This window comes from Myodes glareolus, chromosome 16 (genome assembly GCF_982192425.1).
Source record: "Myodes glareolus chromosome 16, mMyoGla1.1, whole genome shotgun sequence".
NCBI classification, from domain to species: Eukaryota; Metazoa; Chordata; class Mammalia; order Rodentia; family Cricetidae; genus Myodes; species Myodes glareolus.
Genome location: NC_142041.1, coordinates 23,501,289 through 23,518,611, shown reverse-complemented (window position 1 = coordinate 23,518,611; position 17,323 = coordinate 23,501,289). Strand labels below are relative to the sequence as shown.

At 40.5% G+C, this 17,323-nt stretch overlaps 1 protein-coding gene across 1 annotated transcript; it reads left to right on the top strand.

The window, feature by feature from the left end:
- The first annotated feature begins 8,232 nt into the window (after positions 1–8,232).
- LOC125391201 (uncharacterized) lies at positions 8,233–16,756 on the top strand. The gene is made up of 2 exons (XM_048420532.3): positions 8,233–8,336; positions 14,317–16,756. The coding sequence occupies exon 2, from the start codon at positions 14,395–14,397 to the stop codon at positions 16,435–16,437; it is 2,043 nt and encodes a 680-aa protein (XP_048276489.3). The 5' UTR covers positions 8,233–8,336; positions 14,317–14,394; the 3' UTR covers positions 16,438–16,756.
- The last annotated feature ends 567 nt before the right edge of the window (positions 16,757–17,323 follow it).

Genomic DNA, 17,323 nt, shown 5'->3' with positions numbered 1-17,323 from the left:
ACTGTCTGTCTCCATTAGCCTTTGCTGGAAGTTATTTGTATGACACGCTCGGTGCCAAGTGCATTACAGAAATGGTGACGGCCAGTATTTTGGCCCGAGATAACTGGTTGCTTTCAATGTTAGACGTGCCAAGCTGTTAATTAGCTTGATGTAAGGATGGAGCAACCGCATTTTATCTTCAACCCAATCTGCCAGCAGTATCTTCTTTTAAAGTTGATATCCGGTTAAGTGTTTTTGAGAAGTGCTTGTTTTCACAAAATAATCATCCTGGATTAGTGAGTTATGAACAGCTGCCTGTTATGAGAGCTGCCTTAGTTCATTAGTCAAAGCATGAAGCACAGCATTACTGGCACGCAGAGAATTTATAGGAAGCCCTCTTTGCTATGCTCTGACAGCAGCACGGCAATTCAATGCACGCTCTGGGACTGGCACAATTTCACCACTCATAGAACTTTAGTGTCTAATGGTTGCTTGATTAGCAAAGAAAAGGTACGTGCATCCGAAATCGAGAGGAAAGAGAGCTCTTTGTATTTATTTCCTCTGCAGGTGTGATCATTCTTCACTTCCATCTGTCCGTTCTAAAAGTTTACAGTGTTAAGCAAAAGTTTGATTATAATGACCCCGAACCCATGGGGTTTGGATTTCGAGTGTACTTTTCCTGCTTTTATCAGTCATTTTACCAACCGATTTTCAGATTGCACGTTGAGCTTGCTGAGTCGGCAGCTCGGCAAATAATCATTGAAAGTTAAGAAGAAACGGCGTTGACAGTAAGATCGTTGCGCTCCTTTGAAAGCCAGGGGTAGCTGGAGTCCCGGGTGTGAACACTGCTCTTCCTGAAGAGATCATCTGCTATTCCAGAGTAATGCCCCGACTAGGCAAACAATGCGGGGTGCCGTCCTCACCAACAGCAATGGGAAAACGCTAATGAAACAGCAATCATAACATGAAGATTGTGTGACAAAAGGCTACCGGAATGCCTGATTCCCAAATTCAATTATTTTCAGGTTATCCCAGCAAAGATTTGTGTAATGAATGAATTTGGATAAAGATGTCAGGTGTCTCGTGTTCTAGATCCGCTCAGCACATTTGTTTTTACAGTCTTACTAGAATGAGACCATTTCCCTGGCTGCCAGCTTCCTCAGTCAGAATGGATAGAATGGAGACCAAAGTACACACGTGCACAAGAAAGCGTAAAGTTATGACAGAAATGCTCTGAAGATGGACTGTGGTCACCATTGTCAGACTTGCATTTATTGAAGATAATCACATTAGAGACATAAACTACATTTAATAACTTTTCTAAAAAATGTGAACGCTTGCACCGTTCCTACAGTCTATGCGTACCCCATTCTATTTTCAAAGAATTCATTATCTGAAGTTGGAGATAGACAAGTAAGTTTGCAGTCACCACCCATTGCAGTGTAACTTGCCAGTGTGGCATCTCTTCACTGCTGTGCACCGTCCTGTGCACAGCTCAGTGCTAGTCTTCTGCTTCTTCATACTGAATATCCTCCTCTCTCTGCACAAGTGTGCAGCCCTGTGTGCAAATCACACATTCATTAAGTGGCAGAGCTGAAACTCAAAGCCAGAGTTGTCAGGCTCTAGAGTCCCCTTTTATCTCTATCTGTCTCCATTTAGTTTTATCATAAATAAGATACTATTAATGTTGTGTGTGTCCACACATATAAATATATGATAGCATCCTGCTGGATGTACTTATTTTTGCTCGTATGTATATGTTTTTAGGGCTGACAAGTTGGTATTAGATTAACAATTGGAGGATTCATTCCTAGGAAAGACTGATTCTCCCATCTCTGATGCTGTTGATTACCTCTAACTCTTTATCAAGATGTGGGCTTTGCCTTCTCTTCCGAGATGTTCTCCCAGTCTTAGGTGTAGTGATGTTATCATAGATGTATTAGCTGAGACTGGGTACCCCAAGGTAAGTTGTTCTCTGCTTTTGACCCGTTATGGGTTGCTGTAATGCTCTCCACCTAATGAAAACTGAAACTTCTTTCACGAGAGGCAAGAGCTGCAGATCTCTGTGAGTCTAAGGATAAGTTTTTAGGATCCAGTTAGGAATCACACTGGTTTATGAAGGTGGTAGAAGTAGCTCAGACTTCTCAGCAGTGAGAATCATAAAAACACAAAACACTAGGACTTTCTGCAACACCAACTTTTCCAGAAAAGAGTTTCAAAGGAGCTGAAATACATGCTTAAAATTGACACAGAATTTGCTATACAATGAAAGTGAGCTTAATGATGGTGCTTTTGTTTTGCTACATAATTTTTCCTCTAGGGAGTTATCTGGTACAGACAAGCAAAATATAACCCTTCCTGCCTGTGTGCTAAGAGGAATCTCATGGCCAGACTCTTGGGAACCTACAGTGCAAAGTCACTGTCTTAGTTTTCATCTCAGTCAGAGGCAGGTGGGAAGGAAGGACTGGGAGACAGTAGGCACAGGTGCCGAGTCCATTCCAAGTCTGTGGGGATGGCTGTATGCAGGTGGCCTTGCTTGCAGGCATATGGTCCCATCCAAAATATTACTAAAGTAATGAATCTGCCAAATGTTGGCATTTAGGTTTTCTCTAAATGATTTGGGTCACTGATCTGTTTTAGGATAATATTCTCTTATAAGGCTTTGCAATGTGTTATCTTTTTATAATGTCATCTCTAGTTTCTTTATCAACTCATCTACCATCCATCCTTGTTTCAGTTGTTCATGGCTATCTTCATCTTCATTTCATTGTTCTCTCTCTCTCTCTCTCTCTCTCTCTCTCTCTCTCTCTCTCGGTTTTTTCGAGACAGGGTTTCTCTGTAGCTTTGGAGCCTGTCCCGGAACTAGCTCTTGTAAACCAGAATGGCCTCGAACTCACAGAGATCTGCCTGCCTCTGCTTCCTGAGTGCTGGGATTAAAGGCATGTGCCGTCACCACCCAGCTCGTCTTTGTATGCTCAAGTGCTCCTTTTTCAACCCCTTTATGTAAAATCTTCTTTTACATTTCTTCTTGTGTTGCAAAGGTTTGTAAAGTCACCAGCCTGTGTGTAAGCACAGCTTTGGCCACCTTGAGCTTTACTTTACAGTTAATTGCGATTGGCTGAATGAATAGCCTCAGCTGGGTGAGACTTACACAGGAAACTGTTGAATTCTTCACTTTAGTCCCTTACATTTTACCAGCATCTTGAGCATATTTCATACCACTTCTGACTATTAAAATTCAGTTCGTTTATATACTTTTTCATAGTTCTAGTGGACTCAGTAGTGATAGGAGTTAAATCAACTCAAACAACCTTGCAAAAGTGAGAAGATAAAACAACATGAGAGAATCTGTCTTTCATGAGGGAAAAGGCATTTAAAATGGGCCGAAATAGATTGTGTCATGGTCTAGCTTGCTGTGTGAAGTTGATAAGGGTATAGTCAGGGGTCAATAATCTTCTGGAAGACTACAATCTTGTAGATAAATAAAAATAGGTGCTGGGTTTAGAAAAAAAATAGATCAGGGTTTAGAAACATTTCCTGCAATGAGATGAACATAAAACATTTTCAAATTTGCAAGTCATATGTTTGTATAGCAGCAGAAAAAACTAGGTGCGGCTACACACTAATCAAACATTTTCCAAAATAGTCCACTGACTTTGTTTTGTCTTATTCTGTCACAGAAATATTAAGAAAGGAAAGGAACCTAGGGAGAAATGCGCAGAGCCATTAAAATAAAAGTGTACTGATTATATTCAAGTTGCACTCAGAACAGGCATTCCAAGCATAGAGTTGAGGGGACTATGAGACCATGATTTCAATGACACTGAAATATTTCCTTCCCATTTGACTCCTTGACCATGAAGAGTATTGGTAGTGCCATTTTCATTTTTAGCAATGCTTGAGAAATTTATGACTGGGGAAGAAAATAAATTCCTTGGGAAAGATGGAACAAACTCCTCCTTGAGCGAAGAAAGCACTAGCCCACGGAATATGTCTGTGAAAGAAAGCACAGGCCAGCCTCGATTATCTGGGTGAAAGAATGCTTACAGAGATGGGTTCTGCTCCTCCGGCTCTGCGTTGCTAGGTTAACACTGCTTCTGATGAATCTTCATGCATGCTGAGGTGTCCATTCACAAGCAGCCACGTGATTCCAGGAAGGTTGGATAATATCCAAACCGTGCTGCAGTCCATACACACCGGGGTGGTCCTAGGAGAGTGGAGTTCACTGGCCTCCATATTTCATAGGAGCCATTCTCTTCTCCTCCATCCATTTTCTTAACAATGCATCTCCTGACACTGTTTGCGATGCTGCCAAGGTATAGCCCGATTGAAATGTGGCTGCACGCTTGGCTTGAAGTGACTGTTAGTACACTCTGAGCAAATGTGATAAATAGGTTTTGTGTTTCTCCTGGTGCCTCTCCATGTAAATTGATGACTGCTGCCCAGGGGAATGAGCTGGGCCTGCAAACACGAAGAGGGATTAGTTTAAGTGTGACAAGGCCATCATCTATAACGAGGGGCATATATCACTGTCACATAAGAGAACCATGGCGCCAGGAAGACACCTACTGCTTATGGAAGGTCTCTGACTTCATGGCTGACTGTCTAAGCCTTCTTAGCTCAACTGCACTGTTCCCTCCAAAAACACCCTTTATTCAAATATGACAAAATAATTACTGCTACCACTTGGCTTTGAATGGCTCAATTATGGCTGCAGTCACTTGGGTTAGTAATTACTAAAATTATGAGTTGGGCCTTAGGCCAGTTCTCTCTTTCTGCTCTTCCCCATGGAAGCAAGGAAAGACACTTTTATGGAAAAATAGATGGTGATTTCAAGAGCCAGGTTATAACAATTCATTTTAAGTGACCTCAGTCAATGAGAAAATAAAATGAAATAGTCTGGCTGAGAACAAGGTTGAAAATTATTTTTTTTTAAGTTCTTTAAGAAGTCTGGCACCCTAAGACTGTAAGATGGGGTTCCTTGCATAATTCTAGTCTCTGTAAGAATGAGGAAAAGCCTGGCTTTTCTTTTTATAGCCTTATTATTACACTGGCCCTGACAGAACATCTCATTACTTGGTTGTTATTTGGTCCGCTATATTTTGGATTTCCTAGAGCAGATATTCTGGATGCTTTTTTAAATTTATTTTACATGCCAACCAGTTTCCCCTCCCTTTTCTCCTCCTGAGCCTTTCCCCTACCCCTTCCTACCCCCTCACCCACTCCTTCTCTGTCTCCACTTAGATAAGGTAAGGCCTCCCCGGGGAATCAACAAGGCACATCAAGCTGACACAGGACCAAGCTCCTCCCCACTGTGTCAAGACTGGACAAGGCATCCCTTTATTGGGAATAGGTTCCAAAGAACCTGCTCATGCATCATGAATAGATGCTTGTCCCACTGCTAGGGGCCCCACAAATGACCAATCTATACTTTTATCACTCGGATGCCGAGGACCTAGGTCAGTCCCATGTTGTTTCCCTAGCTGTCTTAACAAAGGTTTCTAGAAACATGCACTGGATTTGTATAGACTTTTAGGGAGTTTGCAGGATAGAGTGTTAGAAGCTTTGATGGTTTTCTCGATGTTTCGCTTCTAAAATTCCTCAGGAGACAGGAGATACTTACTCATGTAAAGGACACAAATGATCAGAAAGGCTTCCTCTGACAACTTATGGGGACAGACACAGAGATTCACAGCTGTATATTCTAAATGGGAGAGGTAGTCTAAATGGGAGGTCTCAACCAAATCCCTCTCCTCAGAGCTCAGAGAATCCCTTGAAAGAGGAAAGTGAGTCAGAGGGGATGGGGGACATCAGTAGAACACTGAATCAACTAACCAGGGTGCATATGAGCTCAGAGACTGAAGCAGCAAGCGTGGGGCCTCCATCAGGTCCTCTGAGTATATATTATAGTTACTAGCTTAGTATTTTGGGGGAGTCCTGACTATTAAAAGGAGGGTGTCTCTGACTCATTTGCCTGCTCTTGGGACTCTTTTCCGTTTGTTGGGCTGCTCTGTCCAACTTCAACAAGAAATTTTTTGCTTCATCTTATTATATTTTATTTTGTCGTGTTTGCTTGTTCTTTTCTAACGAGAGACACAAAGAGAGTGGAACCAGAGAGAAGAGGAAGAGAGGAGGATCTGGGCAGAGTAGAGGGGGGAGCACTGTTACCAGGATATATTGTATGAGAAAAGAATCTATTTTCAATAAAAGAAAAAATAGAACACAGATGACGTTGAAGTTCTGGCAGTCAGTAGCTTTGGTTAATTAAGTCTGTTAATACGTCTGGTTTCTTAATCCCTAAATGGGAGTTAATGCAAAGAATGTCCATCTTTGAGTGTTTGTGGGCCTCAAACAAAGCACAAACAAAAGAAAAGAAAATAAATTAAAATATGGCAAATAGAAAATAAATAAAAGCATGGTCTGCTGGTGAGAATTTTATTGTCATCTTATTGCAAACCAGATTCCCCTGAGAAGAAGGAAGCACAGCTTAGCAAATGTTCAGGTCACATGGGCCCCTGGGCATGTCCGTGCAACATCCTGTGGGCATTCTGTGCAAGGTTTTCTTGTTTTCTAATTGATGTGTGCACAGTCCACAGTGGGCAGTCATCCCTAGCCACTCCCTATATGAGAAGCTCAGTGGGTTGAGCAGAATCCAGAGAGAACATACCAGTAAGTAACTTTCCTCCATGGTTCCTGCCTCTGCTCCTGATTGAGTGCCTGTCCTAACTTCTCTCAGGGATGGACTATAACTTGCCAGCTGAAATAAGAAAATTATACATGGTATAGTAAGCCAAATGAATCATTCCCCCATTGGTCATGGTGTTTATCACAACAGAAAGCAAATTAGGATACGTGGCAGGCATCAATTCAGCTATATCAATAATTATTTTAAGTTGAGGGTCCAACTAGACCAATGAAAACAGACCATCAGAGTAGATAGGAAAATAGACCCATCCATATGCTATCTACACAAAGTTCAATCTAGCAATGAGAATTATATCCGGAGAAAAGGGATGGTGAATAATATACCATGCCAAAAGAAATGTAAAATTGCTACATAAATTTGTTTTAATAAAAGCGAGCACCAAGTCAAGAAAAATTACCAGCGAGAAAGCAATTCTTTTTATATAGTAAAGAGTTCTGTCCATTGTGGAACTATTCACCTAACAATGTGGGCAGCAAAATGTATGCTCCACAACGTACTAGAACTGCAAGGAGAAAAGGGGAAATGCAGCATTACGGCTAGAGATGCTCATCCCACGCTTCTATCAGTAACTGATAGATCAAGCAGGCATCGAGTCAGTACGGATATACTGTCAATCAACTTGATCTATTTAACAGTTATGGAACAGTCCACCCCGAAACAGCAGCTTGTACATTCTCCTGAAGCTCACCTGGTCCTAAGGCAATGAACAAAGCCAGAACTGGACTTCTTTAACTCCTGGTGATATGATGAATGGCTTGGAGTGATTTTGCCATTGCTACCTCATAATCTTCCTTAACCTGGTAAATTTTCACTTTGGATGGCAAGACATTATCCCCTTCCCAGCATCCTCTTCCACTCCATGCTGCATTAGAATTTTGAGACCTTGAGAACTGAGGGAAAAGAGAAAAGACTAAAATGGAAGGAAGAAAATGATAGGAAGGGAAACAAGATGTGAACATAGTTTCTTCTATTTTTTCTATGTGCATATAGATAACTTCTAAAATAAGTTAACTTTTGTCATCTCTTATCTCATTTGAGCCATTTGGTAACCTACATTTCACAGACAAAGCCCAGGGAGCAAGAGGCTAGCATTAGAACTCACTCATGTCTGCCCTGTGTTCCCCTCTAAGTAGCACTGGTGTTGATTCACAGCCAAGTTGTGGGTAACCCACCTTGTATACATATTAAACTATTTACTCGTATCTGTCATTTAAAGGGACAAGTTTGTTATCAAATAATTTAAATCTAAGTATTCACATATTATTTGAGTGGATTCATTCATTAGGAAAAAAAATCACTTGGTGTTTACTCTGCGTCAGGCTTCTTGCTAATGCATTGCCTTTGGTCTACTAGAAGATGAGAGAGCTTGGGTCTCCTCTAAATTATGGGTCTGAATCCTATCTTATTCACCTTGAATTTTAACATCACTTGCTGATTCAAAACGCAAGACACCAACCTTCAAGGAGCTTTCCCTTTAACCCTAGTCTGAAATAGAACTTGCCCTGAGTTCTGAATTCTGTCTCCATGGCAAACAAAATAGAGGTTATTCACTATAAACAAATGAATCTGGCAGCTAGGGCTCACTTGGATGGGGGCTCCTTCATTTGCTGAAGAATGCACTACCGATCCCTTTGTTTAAGATGAAGACTCGGTGAGTAAGCAGTATAATGAAACGAGCTGTGTCTAGATTGCTCTCAATTTTCATCAAATATTGACCTAATTTCTGAAATCCATTTTCACTGACCTCATTCTGGTGTGAGAAGCTGTCTTTATTTAGGTCTTTGAACACAGATTATTCAAAGGTGAAAGTCTGTGGTGGGATTACATAAGAGATTCCTGCAGCAGTTAGACATGAAGAGGTATGTCCACATGGAATAGATGGATGGCCATGGTTGAAAGGAGTTCTGTTGTCATTTAACTTCGTATGACCTCTGCGATGCTCTACACAATGCTTTCTTCTATGGCTCTGTGCCTACCCGGGCTCTCCTTACCATTCTCTCTTCCCTCTCCTGCTTGTTTCTCCAAGCATTTTTCTCACAGACTTTATTTCACATACATTCTTTTGGGGTGGCTTTTTGTGTCTGAGTTTTTGGAGCTCTAATTCCTCTAAATAACATTCTACTAATTTCTATATAATTTTGATCTGATCCCTGGAAGTTATTTCCAGTGCACATCTAATTCCAGTATTAGCTTTAAACATTCTTTGACTATGCATTCATCTTTTCAATGAAAAAATACTTTATGTTTCATGGACTTCATCATCGCTTTAGTTTATTTTGATGTAGGTTTCCTTTTATTGATTATAGTTAGACTTAATTATAATTCTGAGTCTAATGATTTAAAAATTTTACACATTCTTGAAAGATGTTAGGTCTTATCTCTTTCATGACTGCCTTTCCTTAACCTCATTGTTTCTAAAATTCTTAAACCCTCTCATTTTGCTTTCCTTGTCTACATCTTTCCGTTTGTCTTTTCTGTCTCTCTGATGCAGTCTGTGTAGTGGGTTCAGACCTCTACTCTACCATGGCAACAACTCTATTCAGTGGTACTTATACTGTTTGTTTGATCTATTTAATTTTTTAATAGTTATAATTTGTATTTCTCTTAATCTTATTTGGCTGTGTTTCAAATCCTTCTGGACACACACACACACACACACACACACACACAAATCCTCAAAACATTTTGAACTTTTAAACTCCATTTAGTTCATACATTTTCTGATTTTCTTAGGAACCAAGTTTGTTGTCATTTTTTTCCTGTAGGCTTATTCTTGAAACAGTCTATTTCTTGTTTGTTACTGGACAACTTGCTGCTTGTTTGCTTGTTTGAGGCAGTACTAAGTATTGAAGTTATGGCCTCAACAAATGCTAATATGTGTTCTACTAATGGTCAATATTCCCAACCTTGATGTACTTTTAATTTTAGGACATGATCTTAGTGAAATTGCCCTGGGTAGATTTGAACTCCTCTGTAACCCAGGCAGGCTTTGAACTCATGATTCTCTTTCTTCAGCCTTCCATGTAACAAGGATTGTAGGATGACACCAAGCTTGTTACTGTGTGACAGGCTTGTTTCAGCTGTGAATTCATTTATGGGAAGTTTTCAAGAGACTCGCATTTCAGTCGCCTGCTCCTAAGAGAACTTGTTTGCCTTTGCTAATTAGAGCCACTGTAAAATTAAAAATGAGTAGTCCTCCTGCGACCTTTCAGAAATACATTCCTTGAATTTAATCTGCAAATATGTTGACTTATTTCTAGTTTTAAGTTTTCTTGCTGACTCCTCTCGTGGAGATTTTTTTAAAAAAAAAAACTAATTTCTTTTAACGTATCAACATTTGGATACACAGACTGAAGAAGGTGTTTTGTATTGCATGTCCAACCTCAAACACCACCTATTCTTTGACCCCTGTCATTTTTAGCTGTCAGTTCTGACTATCAAAACTGAAGCTCAGGAACACCAGATGTGGCAATGACCAGTGTTCACGTCCCACTCTGGATCCCAATATGCTCTTAATCACTTTATTCCTAAAAATTTTTTAAATTTCATTTTACATTCCAACCACAGTTTTCCCCCCTGGCTCCTTCTCCTGCCCTTTCCCTCACCTTCCCTCAAGCCTACCCCACATCTACTCCTCCCAACAGATAAAGGTTCCCAGGGAAGTCAACAAAGTCTGGCACAGTAAGTTGGGGAGTCTTCCCCCTGCATTAAAGTTGAGCATGACATCCTACCAAAGGGAATGGACTCCAACAATGTACTTCATTGTTGTACACCACGGATAGATCCTGGTCCTACTGTCAGGGGCCTATCAGATAGTCTAAGCTTCACCACTGTCTCCTACATATGAAGGATCTAGTTTGGCCCCATGGAGGCTCCACAGGGGTAGGGCTAGAGTTCATGAGTTTTCATGAGATTGGTTCAGTTGTGTCTGTAGATTTTTCCATCATGATCTTGACTTTGCTTGCTCATTCCCTCCTCCTTCTCTTTGATTGAGTTCCCGGAACTCTGCCTGCTGTTTGGTTGTGGTCTCTTGCATCAGGTTCCACCAATTACTGGATAAAGGTTCTATGGTGATAGTTGGGGTATTTACCAATCTGATTATAGGGAAGGGCATTTCAGGCACCCTCTCCACAATTGCTAGGAGTTTTAACTGGGGTCTTCCTTGTGAAGTGTTGGGAATTTCCCTAGCACCAGGTTTCTCCCTAACCCTGTAGTGGCTCCCTCTATCACGATCTCTCTTTCATTGCTCGCCCACTCCATCCCTCCTCGAACATCACATTCCCTCACATTCCCATCTCCTCCCTTTTACCACTCCCCACCCACCCCCAGTTTACCCAGGAGATCTCATCTAATTCCCTTTCCTAGAGTGATTCATGTGTCCCTTGTAGGCTCTTCTTTGCTTCTCTGGAGCTGTGGATTGTAGTGTGGTTATATTTTGCTTTATGTCTAATATCTACTTATGAGTGAGTACATATTGAGTTTGTCTTCTGAGTCTGGGATACCTCACTTTGGATTCTTTTTCTAGTTCCATCCATTTTTCTGAAAATTTCATAATGTCATTTTTTTTACAACTGAATAATACTCTGTTGTGTAAATGTACCACGTTTCCTTTATTCATTCTTCAGTTGAGGGCCATCTAGATTGTTTCCAGATTCTGGCTATTATGAATAATGCTGCTATAAACATTGTTGAGCAAGTGTCCTTGAGGTATGATTGAGCATCCTTTGGGTATATGCACAGGAGTGATATTGCTGGGTCTTGATGAAGATTGATTCCCAACTTTTTGAGAAACTGTCATACTGATTCCAAAGTGACTGTGTAAGTTTGTACTCCACCAGCAGTGGGAAAGTGTTCCCCTGACTCCACATCCCCTCCAACATAAGTATTTTTGATCTTATTCTGACAGGTGTAAGATCGTATCTTACCTGTCAGAGTCATTTTGATTTGTATTTCCCTGATGATTGAGGACGTATTTCCTTAATTTAATGTCTTTTGGTCATTTGAGGTTCTTCTGCTGAGAATTCTCTTTAGATCTGTATCCCATTTTTAAAAATTGGATTATTTTGTATTTTGATGTCTATTTTCTTGAGTTATTTATATATTTTGGAGATTAGTTCTGCTTCAGATGTGGGACTGGTGAAGATATTTGCCCATGCTGTAGGTTGGCATATAGTCTTATTTACTGTGTCCTTTGCCTTACAGAAGCTTTTCACTTTCAGGCAGTCCCATTTATTGATTGTTGCTCTCAGTGTTTGCGTGACTGGTACTTTATTTAGGAAATAGCCTCCTGTGCCAATGTGTCCAAGGCTAATTCCCACTTTCTCTTCTATCTGATTCATTGTAACTGGATTTATGTTGAGGTCCTTGATCAATTTAGACTTGAGTTTTGTACATGGCGGCAGATATAGATCTATTTGCAGTTTTCTACATGTTGACATTCAGTTATGCCAGCACCATTTGTTAAAGATGCTTTCCTTTTTCCATTGTACCATTTTGGCTTCTTTGTCAAATATCAGGTGTCCGCAGGTATGTAGATTAATGTCAGGGTCTTCAATTTGTTTCCATTGGTCCACATGTCTGTTTTTATGTCAATACCAAGCTGTTTTTGTTACTATAGCACTATAGTAGAGTTTGAAGTCAGGGATAGTGAGGCCTCTGAAAGTTCCTTTGTTGTACAGGATTATTTTAGCTATTCTGGGTTTTTTGTTTTTTCATACGATGATGAGTATTATTTATTCAAGGTCTATGAAGTGTTACATTGGGATTTTGATGGGGATTGCATTGAATCTGTAGATGGCTTTTGGTAAGATTGCTATTTTTATTATGTTGACTCCACCTATCCAAGAGTATGGGAGACCTTTCCATTTTCTGACATCTTCAGTTTCTTTTTTTAGAGACTTAAAGTTCTTGTCATACAGGTCTCTTACTTTTTTTGGTTAGAGTTTTATATTTGTGGCTATTGTAGAGGATGTTGTTGCCCTGATTTCTTTCTCGGCCCATTTATAATTTGTATATAAGAAGGCTACTGAGTTTTTGAGTTAATTTTGTATCCAGCCACATTACTGAAGGTATTTATCAGCTGTAGAAGTTCCCTGGTAGAATTTTTGGGGTCACTTATGAATTTGGATCTGAAGCCATCTGGTCCTGGGCTTTTTTTGTTTGGGAGACTTTTAATGACTGCTTCTATTTCCTTAGGGGGTCTATGTAAATTGTTTATCTGATCTTTAGTTTTAGTATATGGAACTTATACAGATAGTTTCCACTTCTCTTAAATTTTCCAATTTTGTGGATGTACACGTTTTTGAAGTGTGATCTGATGATTCTCTGGATTTCCTTAGTGTCTGTTGTTATGACTCCCTTTTCATTTCTGATTTTTTTCAATTGAGATAGTCTCTGTATGTCTTTTGGCTAGTTTGGATAAAGGTTTGTCGATCTTGTTGATTTTCTCAAAAAGAATTGATTCTTTGTATTGTTCTCTTTGTTTACCCTACTTTTTTTGGGGGGGGTTCAGTCTATTTAGTGTTCTATAAACTTCTTGCACCCCTAAAAGCATTTCCTTCTTTAGGCTGGGAAAGCTTTCTTCTATGACTTTATTTAATATATTTCTCTGCCTTTGCACTTGTATTCTTCTTCTATCCCCATTATTCTTGGGTTTCACCTTCTCATGGTGTTCTAGATTTCCTGGATTTTTTGTCTTATGACTTTGTTGGCTTTAATGTTTTCTTTGACTGATGAAACTATTTCCTATAGCGTATCTTTAATGCCTGAGATTCTCTCTTCCATCTCTTGTATCCTGTTGGTTATGCTTGCATCTGTTCATTTTCCCACATTTTCCATTTCCAGAATTTTTTCTATTTGTGTTTTCATTATTGCCTCTATTTCAATTTTCAAGTCTTGAACTGTTTCCTTTACCTGTTTAATTGCTTATTCTTGGCTTTCTTTAAGTGATTCATTTATTTCTTCCATTTTTTTTTGTTTGTTTTTCCTCCATTTGTTTAAGAGAATTTTTCATTTACTCTTTAAGAGTCTCCATCATCTTCATAAAGTTATTTTTTAAGTAATTTTCTTCTGCTTCTTCTGAGTTGGTACGTTCAGGTCTTTCTATTGTAGGACTACTGGTTCTGTTGGTACCATATTGTTCCTTAGGTTGTTGAATGTATCTTCCATTGGCATCTACCCATCTTCTCCTCCAATTGGTGCAGTGTCTGTGCCTCTTGACCTGATTGTTGCAGTCAGTGTCTGTGTCTCATGGATCCACCCTTGAACCTATCCGCGCAGTCAATGTCTGTGTCTCAGTGAGCTGCTCTAGTCTTCTCTGTGAAGTCACTGTCTGTGTCTCTGGAAACCACTGAGGTTAGAGGGGATGGGTGGGTTTGGGGGTGGAGTGAGGCTTGTAGATTACTGGTTGCTTTCTCAGTCTGTATGTTACTTGTGTATATGTGTCCGTGGGCTAATCTTGATTTCATTTTATCTGAATTTGCTATTCAGAGCTTGAAATGCTACTTTGAGAAAGAAGAAAGTCAATATGCCTGTGTGTTCGCTTCCTTATAGACACTGAGTTTCCTGTGCATGCTATTAATCATATTAGAAGTAGTGTGTCTCCTAACTATATTCCTGAATTTATTCCACAGAGAGAGGAATTCAAAAAAATATGCATGGAGTACTTTTAATGATATTTTTCCTGCCAGATGAGAAACTGATTTGAAGCAATGTTTTCTCCCCCCCATCCGGTTCATGAAATAGAATCTGTTCAGCCAATGGCAGTAGAGCTCTCATCGAACTGTGAGTGCCCGAACTGTTTGGGATGTAGTCAGGGTGAGTCTGACTGGAATTCCCCTCTCGTAAAGCGAGAGGATGATGCGTCACTCTCCGGATCAAGTAAAAAATCCTCACTCTCTCCCATCATGAAACGCTTTCTGTCCCAGTCTTGTTCCAACGGCCTGAAGAATAACAACAAGGAAGACCCTGTGCTTCTCCCTTCAGAGGAGGAAAGTTCTGTGGGCTTCTCTCAAAGGCAAAATCTCAGCGAGACCTCAAAGAAGATCAAACGGAAAATCAAACCGTCGAGAGAGCTGACTATCCAAGAAGTACTGAAGAAGTTTGGAGCCCGTGGGAAGTTTCTGTCATACTCCAGGTCCTTGGGACACTCTAAAGACCACGTGGTTGTGGCCTTCAGACGAGCTCTGTACTATTCTGGAATCTGGGTAAAACATGTCCAAGGCTCTAAATTGGAAAATCACTTTTCAGCGAAGTATTTCAAAAGAAATCCCGGTAGCCTCCACCGGTTGATCCCTTGGCTAAAACGGGAACTCACCGCTGTTTATGGAGACTATGGCTACACAGTGAAGAATATTCTAGCTGCCATTCTCCATCACATGACCAAATTTGACCTGGAGAGTGAATCTTTCACTGACCTACTGGAGCCTTATCTCCTCCAGCATACCCGCCACTTTCTACATGAGTTCCTCAGTTTTGTTTATTCGTCTTACGACGTGGAGACCTATGACCGGAGTGCCATCTACCAGTGTCCCCTTTCCACGTGGGTGAAAAACAAGAGCTTCTTTTCTACTCCAGTCTTGTCTTTGCCTGACGATCTCTCCCTCGTGATATCTCAGCAAGGAACAAAGCAGTCAAGGAACACCCAGGTTCAGTGGAACAAGACTGGAAAGGGGCCTCTCTCGGACTTGAAGCAGTTCCCAAACGGCAATCTTGCCGTACAAATTCCTCCAACCTCAATGACCCATCAGAAAACAGCAAGCAAATTCCATGCTTGGACCAAAGACGAATGGGAACATGATTTCAAGGATGTGGTTTGTACAACCAATTTGTTACTGGACTGGGATCATCTCAGGGAAAGCGTCCCAGGCACAGATGTTCAAGAGAAAAAGACAGAAAATTCAAAGCTGCTCCCCGACCATGTCGAGGACCTGCAGAAGAGTGGAATCGCTTCCCACGCCTGGAGAGCAGCAGTGGATTCTAATCAAGTACCACCAAGAAAGCACAATGTAAAGGAAACAAACGTTTTGAGTCCTGGCCAACAGGTACATTATCGGAAAAAAGAAATAAAAAAAAAGAAAAAGAAGCTTGAAGGATCTTCACCGAAGGCTTTTCAAAGATTATCTAGGGAAAGAACCCAGACAAACAGCAAATCCAGAGAAGCTGATCTTTCTATGCATTGTATCTCTGGAAATGTCCCCTTTCCTACTAGAAAGGATAAAATGCCGGTTTCTTTGACAAAACAGAAGAGAAAGTGCAGCCAGTCTTCTCAATCTGTAGAAGTCGGGTCACGCCACAGTATAAGAACCCAGATACCATCCAGTTCCAGGACACCCATATCCAAATCCCGGTGTGTCGGGCCCAGAAAGCAATCCATAAGCAGAGATCAGAGTAATCTCTCTTTGCGGGGAAGTTATAAAAGCAAATGCTTCACCCAAAATATACATGGTGGACCATCAAAAGGAAATTTGCATGACTGCAGGATTGCATCTTTGACCCCAGTCCACCCGGACAAGATTTGTTTAACTGCTGGGAGGAGACAGAGCTACACATCTCTAGGTAACTGTGATTCTCAAACTGTAGGAGAGTATGGCAGTCTCGCAGGCCCACAGACTGAGAAGTATGTGTCCCCAAGTCGGCAGCAGCAGAAGGGAAAGAACCTACTCGGTAGAGCTAGAAAAATCGGGACACTTGGGCCCCCAAAATCCAAATGCCAGTGTGAGGGTTCTCAAACTGCTGCAGAGTTCTGTGTTTAATTGGGGCATCTCAATGATCAAAGACCAATGAATTGTCATTCTGAATGTGCGGCTTCCTGCAGAAATTGAAGACTTCAGAAGTATTCAGCCAAGAATGGATCCAAAATAGATAGCAACAGAAGCATAGAGATATCAATTGTTTTGAAAGGCAAATTAGTCTAATTAGACAGGCACCAGGGCTCTTTGCAAGTATGGATATAGTCTGAGATATATAAAAATATTAATTTTAGCATGTTGTAACTAGAACAAAATATCTGATAGTTAAATTCAAATCTTATTGAACACAAATATATATTAAATTATTCATGTATATAAATAATATTTCTGTCTCCTTTTTTGTAAATGAGTAGAATTTCTTGATATATTTTACTTGGACCCTGCATAATGGCTCAGTGAGTAGAAGCTCTTGATGCCTCATGTCAGTCTCCTAGATACACATGGCAGAAGGAAAAAACCAACTCCTACAAGATCCCCTCTGACCTCCACAATTAAGTCATGGCTCAAACATGCCCTCTTCCCAACATACCTACATACACACACATAGAGAAAGAGAGCTGTAGTTTACATTTTAAACAAATACTTTACTTCGATTTTAGCTTTGGGTTTAACAACGAAGATTGCCTGCTCAGATTTCCCAACATAGCAAAGATTATATTAATAGTTGGAATATAAGTTTCTTAAGAAAGTTATGCTATTATGTATGCTGTTAAGCATGTGATGTGGGATTCCCCTCTGTATGCTGTGAATACCACTGGTTAATAAAGAAACTGTCTTAGGCCTGCACAGGGCAGAACAGAGGTAGGTGGGGAAAACTACACTGAATCCTGGGAGAAAGGAGGTGGAGTCGGGAGAAGCCATATAGCCACCAGGTACAGACATGCCAGAA

Coding starts and splice junctions, on each gene's coding strand:
- LOC125391201 (XM_048420532.3), top strand. CDS start 14,395: ATGTTTTCTCCCCCCCATCCGGTTCATGAAATAGAATCTGTTCAGCCA.